Source organism: Radiomyces spectabilis (assembly GCF_025331425.1).
Source record: "Radiomyces spectabilis strain NRRL 2753 chromosome Unknown BYT42scaffold_17, whole genome shotgun sequence".
NCBI lineage: Eukaryota > Fungi > Mucoromycota > Mucoromycetes > Mucorales > Radiomycetaceae > Radiomyces > Radiomyces spectabilis.
The window spans coordinates 208,250-221,418 of NW_026251942.1; the positions used below are offsets into that span (position 1 = coordinate 208,250).

The following is a 13,169-nucleotide window of genomic DNA, read 5'->3' on the forward strand; positions in this document are numbered from 1 at the left end:
GCCGTTCCTTTTTGGTGATGTTGCGGAATATCAACGATTTAATAAAATAGACAGAGATATCCAACGTCAAAATATCTTGTAGAGTTTCTATTAACAAGGTCATTTCTAAACGGCTTCTATATCTTTTTCACTTTTTTCTTTAATTAGAAAAAAAAAGGGAACCTGTATGAGCGATAGTATATGCAAATGCAAAAGAGGAGGAAAAAAAAAGAAAAAGAAGGCAAGAATGTAGGATTACATGGTTTGAAGTCGGGCCTTGAGTTCCTTGACCATGTCGGCGCGTTGGAGGGTAACACCACCACCTTGAGCTTCATTCTTGGATCGCATGTCCTTGAGACGGATTTCACCCTTGTCGAGTTCATCACGACCGATAATGACGGCAAAGGGAATGTGTTCCTTTTCACAGGCCGCCCATTGCTTATCTAATTTGGGCTTGTTCTTGAATAAGAAGGAAGCCTTGATGTCGGCTTCCCACAATTCCTTGGCGATCTGCATACGTTCCTTCAACAGGCCATCACCGACGGCAATGACGTACACTTCGGTTTCGTTGCTCTTGATATCTTCGGCCTTTTGCTTGGCCATGAGAATCGAAAACACACGTTCGACACCAATGGAAACACCGACGCAAGGGATCTTGAGATTGGGTTCACCCTTCTTGTTGCGACCGGAAAACATGCCGACCAAATTGTCATAACGACCACCTGCGGCAATAGAACCCACTCCGACGGTGGACTCATCGAGCTCATCGGTGCCCTCCTTGGTCTTGGGCTTGGTGCCTTCAGCAAGCTTGGGAGGAGCCGACTTTTCCGTCACGGCTTCGTAAATGATGCCCGTGTAGTAATCGAGACCACGAGCCAAGCTCAGATCAAACGACATGAGGTCCATGATACCAAACACTTCCAAGAAATCAAACAAAAGAGCCATATCAGCCAAACCCTCCGAAGCACTCTTGTTGCCGGTCAAAATCGCGTCTTTGAACAACTTTTCCAACAAATCACGACCGCCCTTCAACTTGACGTATTCACCAATCTTGTCCGCGACTTCAGGTGCCAAACCCTTTTCTTCTGTCATTTCCTTCTTGACATCTTCCCAAGGAAGCTAACGTTGTGAATCACTCGTCAGCCTCGTCATCAAAAAACAATAGCAAGAAAGAAAAGAGTTGGGTTTTACCTTGTCTAATTTATCAACGGCAGAGGAGATGGGGCGAATGTTATCTTCAGGCACACCGCACACTTCGAAGATACCGTCCAAAATCTTTCGGTGATTGATCTTGACCGTGAATTTGCCAAGGTCCAAAGCGGTCAAGGCTTCACACAGAACACGCAAAATTTCGGCATCGGGAATCATAGGATCGTAAACACCAGCAATATCGAAATCCTGTAAAACCAATTCGGGTGAGCCTTTATCAATCCATAGAGGGAGGATCCCGGATTTTTGCATGTACACTTACGCACTGATAGAATTCTCTCATGCGACCTTTGGTCATGGCCGGTTGATCACGACGATACACCTTGGCAATGTGGTAACGCTTAAAGTTTTGATACTCCTTGCCATTCATGGCCAAGAATCGGGCAAAGGGTACCTGTGGACAAAGAAAAAGTTATCTGTAAGTCAAGCGGGAGCGAGAAAAACGTCTACGTCCCAGTTTTTAATCATACCGTCAAATCATAACGAAGCGAACATTCTTCACCACCTTGATCTTTCAAGTCATAGATCAATTTGCTGTCTTCACCATATTTGCCAGACAAAATTTCCTGTCAAAAACAAGCGTTGCGTTACTCAATGTTTGCTAGCACATTTCACAGAACACCTTGCGTACCTTGAGTTCGAAGACGGGGGTATCGATGGTCACAGCACCGTGCTTCTTGAACACTTTGGTGATGGTGGAAAAGACCTTTTCACGAATGGCCATATCCTTGTCATTGTAATCTTTGGTACCCTACTCAAGCCAAAGCCATCAGACAGCTGTATAGAAAAAAGTGTGCTCTATAGAAGGTACCTTGGGTGTTTTGAGGACAAATGAAGTCTTGCCAGCTTTGCCTTTGGATTTCGTTTCTCCGGCGGTGCCTTCCAAGACGGCCAATTCCTGCTTCAAGCCTTTGAGGACGGCGACTTCAGCGTCAATTGCCGTCTTTTCAGCTCCTTCGGCCTTCAATTGGCGTACTTTGGAACCTTGCTCTTCAATCTTTTGCGTCAATTCCACCTTACGATCAGCCATCGTGAATAAACTTATTTAAAGAAGCTCGAAATCGGCTGCCAAAGAAAATTTTGAGAGTTGAGTCACTGAGCTCATCCCGATATGGAAATTCCGCGTGCAACGTCATCAAAGTCACAATTTTTTTTGGCGTGCCTGATCGGACCGATTTCTTTGTCTCGATGATTATTCGTGCATAGATAAACACGCAATTGAAATCCGTATTGCTTTACCCCTTACAACCTCGAATCTGGCTATTTTACGAAGAATGTCAAAGAATGACCGTCAAAATCTTCATGGAAAATAGCCGAGCGAACGACGAATTTATCGGTGGCAATCCACGCAGATGGTCTGGGGCGGCATACCCACGGTCAGAAGACTGCGTTGACCCTTTTCAAGAAATATGGTCGCAACGAAAGAAGTTCCAGAAGTAAATCTGAGGATTTCATTGAGCAAGTAAATGAAGAGCCCTTGTCACGTTTTTTGGCCACAGAAGGAACCTTTTATTTTAATGGAGGAATATGCAACTATCCAACAGAGTGCCGCTTTGAAATCCAGGACAACGGTTTTTATACGAGGTTCGATTGAAAATATTGATATCGTTTACCAACGAAGACTGGCATCTATATCCACAAATGCGATACGCTGTTTCCACTCTTTTGCTGGAGCAATAATTATGAACCCTCATCAAATACTTGTCGTCAAGACTGTAGAGGTGTACGGCCGGTCGCCAGAAACGGATGCACATCACGAACAGCATTGGCGCACTACTCTTCCCAACGTAGCAAAAGACCGTTACAAAAGGTTGACAGTTGCAGTGAATAACTATGACAACAGCCGAAAGCTGACGATTGGTGCTGCTGGCCACATCAAGCATATTCCTCGGAACCAATCTGTAAACGTTCAAGTTGGTCCAAGCACATTTCGAAAAGGACGCTGGCGAACGAATGTATCTGATGTGCTCTGTCAATTGCGGCAACTACGATCAAAGCTCCATAGGCTTTCAACGTACACATTGTGTCGAGCAAGCTCAGTTTCGACGGCCCACTTCATCCACCAACGGCTATCAATCTGGACGCTTGCGAAGTACTAAAGAACCAGAGCCACGGAATCAGGTGCCAAGCTGCGCGCGAGACTTTTTCAAAAACATAGTTCGTCATAGCTCGTCAAGTCATCTTTTACGGCACACAAGCAACATTCAAAAAACATGTCGTCGTGAACATTTGTAACAAGGTGGAGAAACAAAGTCATTACCGTCGGCATCTCCCGACAATTGTCGAAAGTTTTGGTGAAGCAGAAGACCTCTCTATCATCGACAATATCGACTAGAAAATCCATTGCAAGAATTGGCGAACCTTCTGGGGGAAATGCTAATTCCGTCGTTGCAGAAGCTGGATTGGCCAGCACAATATCCGGACCTCAATCCTATCGAGAATTTATGGCGAAAGATGAAGGCTCGTGTGGGCGCCAAGTTCAAGATTGGGATGGCTTTGGCGCAGTTTCGGTCGGTAATTTTAGAAGCGTGGAACAGCTTGGAACCAGAAGACTGGAACAAGCTGATCGAGTCCATGCCGGACAGAATGCAAGCGGTTATCGCCTCTTCGCAAGATTCGCTATCGGCTTCTCCATATAATAAACTTCCTCACTTGACGCACGAAATTCTTTTCGCCTATGTTTCGCCTATGTCCCATTTCCTATACGAATGCCCCATCAAATGGCAAGTCTGGTCTGGTGGTTTTATTTCATTGTCCTCAGATCTGAACTATGTAAACATATCACACCTTGTTGGCACCATCTCAATATGATGAGCGAACAAAAAAAAAAAACGCCGGGCCAATTTTATCCACTCTCGTCTGTAGGTGCAACAGGACCAGGACAGAGATGATGAGATGCTACCGCCGGGAACTTGGGTCATGCGTGTTTTGCACAAGAAGAAGCACAAACTCTCACCAAATTTCAAAACTGAACCTTTCATGGTTATTGCTGGTTTCTCAGACGGTACTTACCAGCTCTGCGACCACAACGGAAGGCTACTAAAGGAAATTCAACGCACAGGTCAAGCAAACTCATAGTAGGGTTGATGCTTACTAGAATTTCCATCGGTTGGCGGTTGGATAATGTGATGAGAATCACATTTTACATTCAATTTTATGTGGCTCATTACAAGCCTGTTGGTTTCTAAATCTCTACCCTTATTAAAATGTTTGAATTTTAGTTCGCAGTCACTTTATTGTCCGCTAAGTTGGCGTTGTTGATTGGATAATAAATGTTTTTAAGGCTGCTGATTGGCTAAAACAAAATAGATCACATGATTCACGTTTTGTAAAAACCGGTCACTTGGAGTTGCTCATGATCTGCACTTCCTTTTATGCATGAGCGGACCGTGTTATTATATGATTTGTTTAGTTAAACCACGCTGTATTGTTTATTATCTAGGTCCAATTCCTTTCTTTATTCCATTTCCTCAAGCTCAATCGCTAAAATCTTTGAAAAATTAGCAATTTGTAAATCACATGACTTCCACACTAAGCTATCGGCCTTTTTTTTGTGCCTTCTCTCTTCAGAACCTCTTCTTCAACTACACTAAGCTATCAGAACCTCTTAATATCTTTTTGCAATACACCAAGTCATTAGAATCTCAATTCTTTTGACTGGTGCCTTTTTTTTTGTTCATCTTTGAACCATGCCTCGCTGCCCATCTTGCAACGGCAACGATCACCAGCGTTCTACCAATCGTCGTTGCCCAAATTTCTCTCCACGAAACACTACTATAAATAATGGGCGAAATAATGAGCAGCAAAATGCGGTTTGCACCAGTTGTGGTCAAACAGGACATCGTCGTCGCTCAAACCGCCATTGTCCCCTTCATAATCAAGACGGAAATACAGAAAATTTCAATTCTAGGCCCAATGTGGCTCGCGATCCCAATGTCTCGATGCCAAATCTTCATGATGTAGGAGCCATGAATGTCATCTGCAGCCACTGTCAGGCACGAACGTGGAGTGGAGAAAAAATTGCTGGAAGTACTATCAATGATTCTAAGTTTCAGCTCTGTTGTGGAAATGGTCAATTTGTACTTTCTCCTCTCAAACCCACCCCTCCTTTGATTGCCTCGCTTTTGACAGGGACTGGGGCGCAAGCAAAGATTTCCGGCTAAAGATCAGAGCTTATTGTAGTGCTCTCAGTTTTACTTCTCTTGGTGTAAATTTAGACGAAAGTGTAATGAATGGCAGACGGGGCGCTTACTGCTTCCGTATTCATGGAAGTGTTTACCACTTGATGGGATCACTACTTCCTGCTAATGGCCAACGACCTGCATTTGCACAAATATACGTCCATGATACTGACAACGAAAATATCAAATCGACATGCAATTGCAAGCCATCTCGCGCGAGACACCTTGGAAGTACTTCAGCAATTAATGCATGAAACCAATCCTTTCGTCCATCTTTTCAAGACAATGGCCCAATACATACAGGATAATGGTGGTGCTTCCAACATCAGAATGATTATTCGAGCTGACGATGCCCCAGATCCACGACGCTATAATGCACCAAATGCTTCTGAAATTGGTGTCATTATCGGTGACAACGCAGAGTCCTCTGGAAGGGATATTGTGATCTGTACGCGTAGTGACCAACTGACATCAATCAGTGAGATGCATCGCCTATATGACCCACTCCATTACGTGCTGATGTTTCCTGAAGGCGACCCTGGGTGGAACATTGAAACTCGATCGACCAGAAACGAGAAAGTCACCGTGATGAACTACTACAGTTTCAGATTGATGTATCGAAATGATGGACACCACTTGCACCTCTTTGGCCGACTCTTTCAGCAGTATATCGTAGATATATATGCCAAGATGGAACAAAACCGCCTCAATTACCTTCGCCTCAACCAGTCCGACTGCGTGCTGATGTGTATTCAGGCGTACAAGATGCTCTCCAACTTGACGACAACAATATAAATATGAAATTCCATCGGTCAGCCTGTCATCCTTCCGTCGTCATTCATTGGCAGCCCTCGAAACATGCAATAGCTATACCAAGATGCAATGAGTATCGTCAGATGTTTCGGAAAGCCTGACCTCTTCATTACATTCACGTGTAATCCAAAATGGCCAGAAATTCGGAATGAGCTTCTTGCTTCACAGACAGTATCTGATCGGCCAGATTTGACAGCACGAGTTTTCAACCTCAAGCTCAGAGCTCTTTTGAAGGATCTAACAAAAAACCATACACTTGGAAAAGTAATTGGCTACGTTTATACCGTCGAGTTCCAAAAAAGAGGATTGCCTCATGCGCATATTCTACTCATTTTAAAAGAAGTTGATAAACCTGTGACTCCAGAGCACTACGATTCTATCGTATCGGCGGAGATACCTGATCCACAGCAGTTCAAATGAAAATTTTCACCAAAAATATAGTATACCCTGAAGTCTACCAATAAATATCCCCAATTGTGATCTTGAAGATCACGGGCTCCACCTATCTCTACATAATTAAAATCTTTGGGAAATTAACGATTTTGTATCTACACTAAGTTATCAGGACCTGTTAAACCTTTTTTTTTATCTTTCAACCATGCCTCGCTGCCCACTTTCACGATAATAGGCGAAACAATTAGCAGCAAGATGCCGTTTGCGCCAGTTGTGGTTAAACAGAGTATCGTCGTCTTTCGAATAAAAATGTGAGTAAGCTCTTTTTGAAGAAAAGTGGTTGATGATACGACTGGCGTTCTTCTGTAGCATCATTCAATTTGTTTTTATTTGTCAGTTATACTGTATATGTCCTTTCATTCTCTTTCATTTTCAATGAATCGAATAATACACAAGCAGACGTGCTTCGATCTATGAATTCATGCATCAGTGGGGTGACTATTGTTTCATCCATGGAGAATCATATATTTTTGTCTTCTTTCTTCTTTTGATTTTCTCTCTCTCTTTCTGTTTGCTTGATAAACCCTCACTATCATTGTAGCAAGATCCCATCCGCATCCATCATCCAGACCATTCTTATCCCGTGTATTTAAATCGACTACCATCCTCAAAAAGGTAAGTGTCGAGTGGTCTACCATCGATTTTGCTCCGGCAAAACAGACTTACCTCTCCTTTACTTCCATCCTTCTTCCAGCTTCCGGTTTCCATTTTCTTTTCGCATGACAAGTTCTGGATACTACAAGTTGACTTTCTCTCGCCATCCATCTGGCGAAACCGGATGACATCAAAGGCCATCGTTGGTGGTGTGGCTCTTTTTTTAATCAGAAAAACGCTTACGTGTCCTCTTCATGTTCCTCTCCTTTGGATTGCTTCTCATCATATGGTATTCGAGATGTCTTCCCGATTATTTATTTTGTAGTTTATAGTTTGTATTTTGTATTTTATATTTCATGTACATATTCTTTTCGCAGTCTTTTCCTCTTTTTTTCCCACAGGGTTTTTTATGAGGTTTTTACTGACGCGATCATTGTTTTTTTATCATCATGTACTTTATTTGTTTCTTTCTTTTTATTCGGGGGACTCTCTATATCTGGAATCCAACTCGAAGTTACCGTCACTTCTGGCCACGTCAATATTTTTTGCCTGCTCAAGCTGACACCACCGATCCATCGCTTAACTGTCCCTGGAAGCAATTTTATTTTCCGCATCGAAGAAGAAGCTTACCTGGCGGTCCGTATTCACCGTTTTTTTTTTCCGGTACACCATTTGGTTCAAAGGCAAGTCCAATTTCTTTTCCTTTGCTATGATATAATGAACGTATACTAATTCAAAATTTTTTCAATGTCATATAATCCAAGTCATGTCAAGCGATCAATGGCTATCGAAAACTTCAAATAACAAAGGTAAAATATCTTGACGAAAATTTGAATCAATCAAAGAGCTTACTAACTCATTTTTTTTAAATACCCAACATACCCACACATCTTTCTAGATCTATCATAGCCTGGGCGGGATGGAACTGAGGGGGGGAACCAGTGCTGCCCTGCGCGTGTTCAGAAACAAATCACGTTGCAACGTATGCCATAAGGTTGTCATTAATATACCGAAGTTCCGTCAAGAGTTCTCGCCCAGGTTATGCCGTGTATGCGTTAGGCTTTTTGTCTGACGAAAGTCGCTCAATGTAAGAGGGCGACCTCCGGTGGCAGGCGGCATCCATTGCACAGCGGGTGTACGGCTTGTTAGTTCATGCAAATAGTCAAGCAGTGTGTTCTCCTACTTGCAAATAAATCAGGTTTTTGAATCTCAATACCAATTTTCAACAATCTACCGTAAAACCCAAAATGCAACCAAAAACCTCTTCAAAACATCATTATGATAGCACAACCCACCCCAAAAACATTTTTTACAACGACTTTCACCCTAATTGCCCCTTACAAAGAAAAATACACCACTATTTGATTCTTTTAGGGAAACACTTCATTACAGCGTATGAACAGCGCAGGAACGGGCATAAAGATAGTCATGAAAGTGCCTCGGGAAGGACCACGATCGCAAGTGCTTGTGCATGTTCATGTCCTCGTTCTTGCTGACCTTGGAACTTTTTTGTAGCCGTTATTATCATTTCGTAACAGAGTTTATCTTTAGGCTACCTGTGATTCATCCACTGAAAGGTAATCTTCGCGATAAGCGAGCATTGGCAAAATATATAGTAACCAGGAACTTTTGCATTTTGCTATTAACAATATTGCAGGTATTAGGTAAATGGATTGCCTCTTACGAGCTGTACGAAACTAATTATTTTTATTCGAAAATAGCGTATGAAGATTGTATAAGCGCTTGGAAACTACGCTGTACAGTAGATGAACTTGCTCCAGGTTGCCTCAGGCTCATAAATGCTACCAGCGATAACTCGTAACCACTGTATTTGAAACAGCATGAAAATGGTTGCCTTGTTAGAGGAGAACACGCTCGTCGACATTGTCAAAAAGCCAAGATTCCTTCTTCAAAAGCTTATGGACGGCCTTTACATCTACACAACTCGAAACAAAAAGCGATGATGAAAAAGAATTTCATTGTTCCGGATCTACTCATACGAAGCTCAGTTCTTAGTTCAGGATGTTACAGACGTCAAGGCCTCGTTGTCAGAGCAAAGTGTCTGATTGGTCTGTTGCTCAAACATTAACCTTGCTCTCCGTTATTCATCAATCGATTGGGGAAAGATTTGTCAGAAAAGGCTCAATCTGAATATTTTTCAAGATGTCCTGCATGTGTTCAGTCATATCACATTTCTTTCGAGATCCTCGTAACCCGTTGCGGATGTACAGTCGGGGCAGCAAACATGTCGTTTCGTCGTTATGACATCAAAAACGCGCCACTATCTCTGGCATCATCGCCTAATTACAACTTGTTCCACGACGAAAAGTATGATTGTGCACAACATCTGTTGGCGTAGATTCCAACCGAATCTGAGGTATCGAGAAGACCGCAAGCTATAGAGAGGCAAAATGTTAAAAGAGATACGTTCTACTCTCGTAACAGTGCTTAATTGCTTGAGGAATGTGTTTCAGTAAAGACGACATAAAGAGGAAGAACAGTATATCGGTCGCGATAACGGAAGAAGTTGCTGATGGCATATAAGCACTTATAAACTTGGGAAATTGATGACATGAATCTGCATTTCGTAGGTTATGACGTAGCTGAGCTTGGCTTTTGTGGTGCGGCGGCTCCAATGCCCGCCCTACTGAGATTTTTTCTGTCCAGTTTCTTTGCTTGGCTTTCTTTTTTTAGAGCTTTTTTTTTTCTTTTACTTTTCCCGCTTCTTCTTCTTTTTTGCTCTTGTTGACTTTGTTTCTCTAATGTAAGCCTTTAATTGCAAACACCGTGTTTCTGCTTTTATAACCCACTCACATATACTACTTTTTCTTTATGGTTTTCTTATCGCTCATGGTAGGTCCGAACCTTACGATCCCTATATTCCCAACAACCAGCGCGGTGCCGCTCAAGGTGCCGGAGGCCAAAACAAAACACAGCGTGTCCAGCAACAGGTCGATGAAGTCGTCAATATCATGCAGGAAAACATCGACAAGGTCATGCAGCGTGGTGAACGACTCGACGATCTGAGAGGCAAAACAGGTACACACTTTTTTGATCACCTCAGCAAAGAAACAGGGTCCTGGGAAACAAAACGAGAGAATATCCCAAAGGATGAACGGAGCCGCCGGCGGAAGTGACGAGAAAAAAAAGAGAGAGAGGGGAAAAAAAGGAAATAGGTGACACATGATTCCCCAAAAGAAATCGGACGTCTGACTGTATCGGTTTTCATTTTTTTGTTAGAGGACCTGCAATCGACTGCAGGCCATTTCCGTCGTGGTGCGAACCAAGTTCGAAAGAGAATGTGGTGGAAGGATTTGAAGTGGAAGATTATCATTGCTGTCACTATCATTGTGATCCTGGCCATTATTATCGGTAAGTGAGAATTTACATCCCACTCCCGGAGAACGAAGACTGACCCCATTGGCACTTTAGGCTCCATTGTAGGAACACAGGTATTTTAGCTTCATTAATTTTTTTTTTTCATTAGAACCCAAGGGAGGAAGAGATCGTTTATTAACAAATATTTTTATACTAGACCCACAAGGATAACAACCAGTAAACTGCTCATCGTTGGGCTATCGATCTCGAAAAAAGACGCTATCCAAACCAAGCCAAAAAAAAAAAGTTTATTACAATCACACCAAGCCTTTGCCATGCTGCAAAAAGCTGCTTTTTTTTTTCTCCTTTCTCGACAGAGTTTTTTTGTTTTTTATTTACATAGTATAAACATTTTTATTCATAAATCTACTCGTAAACTATTTCGTTATACTTCAATGCAATACGACGTTATCTTCACGAACGCAGAAACGCTCTTCAGGGTATCATGGTAGGCAGTGATTGATCTCTGCACAAAAGAATACTGCATCTCCTTTTTTTCTCTCGACCCTCTTTTTTTTTTTTTTTTTTTATCTTCTGATCATGGCCGCACTGATCGGATCAAATCATATTCCGTGGCATGCTCAGTGTTATCGGTGGCTGTCACATGCATGCTAAATATAACAGCCGATCCATTCAATCAGAATGAAAAAGGTCAATCCAGGGTCAAATCAATGTTGGATTGGATCAGAAGAAAATAATGAGGGCTAATAATAATAAAAAAAGAGGATAAACGATAGAATGCAATGTTAACAATGATTGATTTCTCTGGCTTCCCAGGGAATTCGGGGGGAGGAGGGACAAGTGTTTTTTTTTTTTCACAAGTCTCCATCTTCAGACATTTGTCGTTCGAGAGTTTCATGCCGCAAATTATATGCTTCGGTGATAACCTAAATTTTCCGAGGAAGCGAGTCAGCAAATTAGCCTCATTCAATTTTTTTCACACACGCAGCACATTAGTCTGTTTTTACCATGCGCATGTTCAAGTTGGGAAGTCGAAGCAACACCGTCCGGATTTCTGATTGTTCAAGATCTTCCAAATTCTCCTTGGCGTTGCGCAATATAGCTATGTCACCCACAGTGGTTTAATTTTTTTCTCGTTCGATCAAAAAGATCGGCCTTATCTGTCTTACATAAGCACACAAACGGATGGAAATTTAAGGGATCCATCATGGCGAAATAAGAATCTGTAAGAATCCAATGAACGTCAGTAATGTGCCAAGGATAGGATGAGTAAGGTAAACTTACCCCATAATCGAAGTAAATCATCAAATCGCATTTCCTTGGCAAGTAAATTTTGTAACCATGATGTGACCCATTCATTTAAATCGACTTCTTCATCTTCGAAATAACTGCAACTGTAATAAAAACCAAAAAAAAAAGAAATCCATCAGTAAAGCGATCAGCAATCAATCGTCGTATGTGTAAGAAATGCTTACAGTTCAGGCAATACATATCGAAACAGGGTCATAAAGTTTGCGACTCGTTCTTTTATGGTATTGGTGGTATAAAATTCCTCTATGAAAGTAGGTTTTTGTTTTAAAGTTTATGAGATAAAGAAACAGGGTTTCTTTTTTTGGGGGGTTTTCTGATGACTTACCGATGGCTTGCATCATGCGTTCAAAGCAGAAGAAGGCGTCGCATTCTTTATCGAGAACATAGATGAAAGGTGCACACAAAGAAATCAAGGCAGGGTTATATTCCACATCACGGTTGGTGTTGAGATAGGCAAGAATGACGTTCTCAAATGCCGCAGCATAAACTTTTCCTTCCAATTGCCGGACTCGACGTTGATATCGGGTCACTTCACTTCGGATTCGTTTGGCCACTTCGGGATCGACTTTATCAATTTGTTCGTATTCTTCACTTCGTGCTTTGGATCGACTGAGTTCTTTGGCTGGGAGGTGCACAAACACACACACACACACAAGAACGCAAATCAATAAATGGCCCCCCGGTTTCAATGCCTTAAAAAAATTGGACGTAGCCAAGACTTACAACGATCAGCTTCTTGAACGCCTAGTAAGTACTTCCAAACTTCCTGTAATCAGAAAATAAAAATGCAGGATAAGCAAAAAAATGTAGGGGAAAATAACCGGAGGAAGAATTATCATCGTCTTGCTGCCACAACAAAAAGAAGAGATAAAAAAGACGGCTTACCCCACGGAGCTGATCGGGTATACCGTGACGAGCCAATATTCGCAAACGATCGAGGTCGACGTAGACTTCGGATTGAAGGATCTCGTTAAAGTCATTTAGATTGGAGAGTAGTTCGTCTTGATCCGACATAGTTCGTGATATTTCGTCCTTTTGTGACTGAGCTCTGCCGAGGGCTGTAGAATGACTTGAGAGTTGGATCATGGAAACAACAAAACAAGTAGACAGTTGGACTGAAAACTAAGATGGAATAAAAAAGGGAATGCGAACGACAGAGGAGAAAGGTCAGTTAAAGCCAAACCCATTTGACCAAAAAAAAAATACAACCGATAGTTTTCGGGTGTCGAAAATATTCCCGGTTCACCTCCTCGATCGGGGGTGGTGGTTTGTTTTTCTTTTTTTTTTTTC

At 42.2% G+C, this 13,169-nt stretch overlaps 4 protein-coding genes across 4 annotated transcripts; 2 read left to right on the plus strand and 2 right to left on the minus strand.

Annotated features, from left to right (window-relative positions):
• Positions 1–19: 19 nt before the first annotated feature.
• On the minus strand, positions 20–2,293 carry BYT42DRAFT_588419 (histidyl-tRNA synthetase). Its single transcript, XM_051570265.1, has 6 exons — positions 2,000–2,293; positions 1,820–1,939; positions 1,659–1,754; positions 1,451–1,582; positions 1,171–1,377; positions 20–1,098 (listed from the first exon to the last, which is right to left on the minus strand). The coding sequence occupies exons 1-6, from the start codon at positions 2,216–2,218 to the stop codon at positions 235–237; spliced, it is 1,638 nt and encodes a 545-aa protein (XP_051418584.1). The 5' UTR covers positions 2,219–2,293; the 3' UTR covers positions 20–234.
• Positions 2,294–4,083: 1,790 nt separating this feature from the next.
• Positions 4,084–4,266, plus strand: BYT42DRAFT_505314 (uncharacterized protein; the record flags this gene model as incomplete). Its single annotated transcript, XM_051565018.1, has 1 exon — positions 4,084–4,266. The coding sequence occupies one exon, from the start codon at positions 4,084–4,086 to the stop codon at positions 4,264–4,266; it is 183 nt and encodes a 60-aa protein (XP_051418585.1).
• A 5,617-nt stretch (positions 4,267–9,883) lies between these two features.
• BYT42DRAFT_588440 (synaptobrevin-domain-containing protein) lies at positions 9,884–11,136 on the plus strand. Its single transcript, XM_051570266.1, has 5 exons — positions 9,884–9,993; positions 10,087–10,268; positions 10,470–10,601; positions 10,662–10,681; positions 10,765–11,136. Coding segments are annotated over exons 1-5 (360 nt in total). The 5' UTR covers positions 9,884–9,991; the 3' UTR covers positions 10,789–11,136.
• On the minus strand, positions 11,118–13,084 carry BYT42DRAFT_588446 (rab-GTPase-TBC domain-containing protein). Its single transcript, XM_051570267.1, has 8 exons — positions 12,765–13,084; positions 12,603–12,645; positions 12,205–12,501; positions 12,044–12,122; positions 11,853–11,962; positions 11,738–11,791; positions 11,576–11,670; positions 11,118–11,494 (listed from the first exon to the last, which is right to left on the minus strand). Exons 1-8 carry the CDS (start codon positions 12,963–12,965, stop codon positions 11,423–11,425), a joined length of 951 nt encoding a protein of 316 aa, XP_051418587.1. The 5' UTR covers positions 12,966–13,084; the 3' UTR covers positions 11,118–11,422.
• Positions 13,085–13,169: the final 85 nt, after the last annotated feature.

Excerpts from the sequence above, each read along its gene's own strand:
- BYT42DRAFT_588419 (XM_051570265.1), bottom strand. The coding sequence starts at position 2,218 with ATGGCTGATCGTAAGGTGGAATTGACGCAAAAGATTGAAGAGCAAGGT. Across the intron at positions 1,940-1,999 it reads TTGTCCTCAAAACACCCAAG|GGTACCAAAGATTACAATGA; the intron begins GTACCTTCTATA and ends TGGCTTGAGTAG. Across the intron at positions 1,378-1,450 it reads TGAGAGAATTCTATCAGTGC|GATTTCGATATTGCTGGTGT; the intron begins GTAAGTGTACAT and ends TTGGTTTTACAG.
- BYT42DRAFT_588440 (XM_051570266.1), top strand. Across the intron at positions 10,602-10,661 it reads GATCCTGGCCATTATTATCG|GCTCCATTGTAGGAACACAG; the intron begins GTAAGTGAGAAT and ends TTGGCACTTTAG. Across the intron at positions 10,682-10,764 it reads GCTCCATTGTAGGAACACAG|ACCCACAAGGATAACAACCA; the intron begins GTATTTTAGCTT and ends TTTTTATACTAG.
- BYT42DRAFT_588446 (XM_051570267.1), bottom strand. The coding sequence starts at position 12,965 with ATGATCCAACTCTCAAGTCATTCTACAGCCCTCGGCAGAGCTCAGTCA. Across the intron at positions 11,792-11,852 it reads TGATTTACTTCGATTATGGG|ATTCTTATTTCGCCATGATG; the intron begins GTAAGTTTACCT and ends GGATTCTTACAG. Across the intron at positions 11,671-11,737 it reads CCATCCGTTTGTGTGCTTAT|CTATATTGCGCAACGCCAAG; the intron begins GTAAGACAGATA and ends TGGGTGACATAG.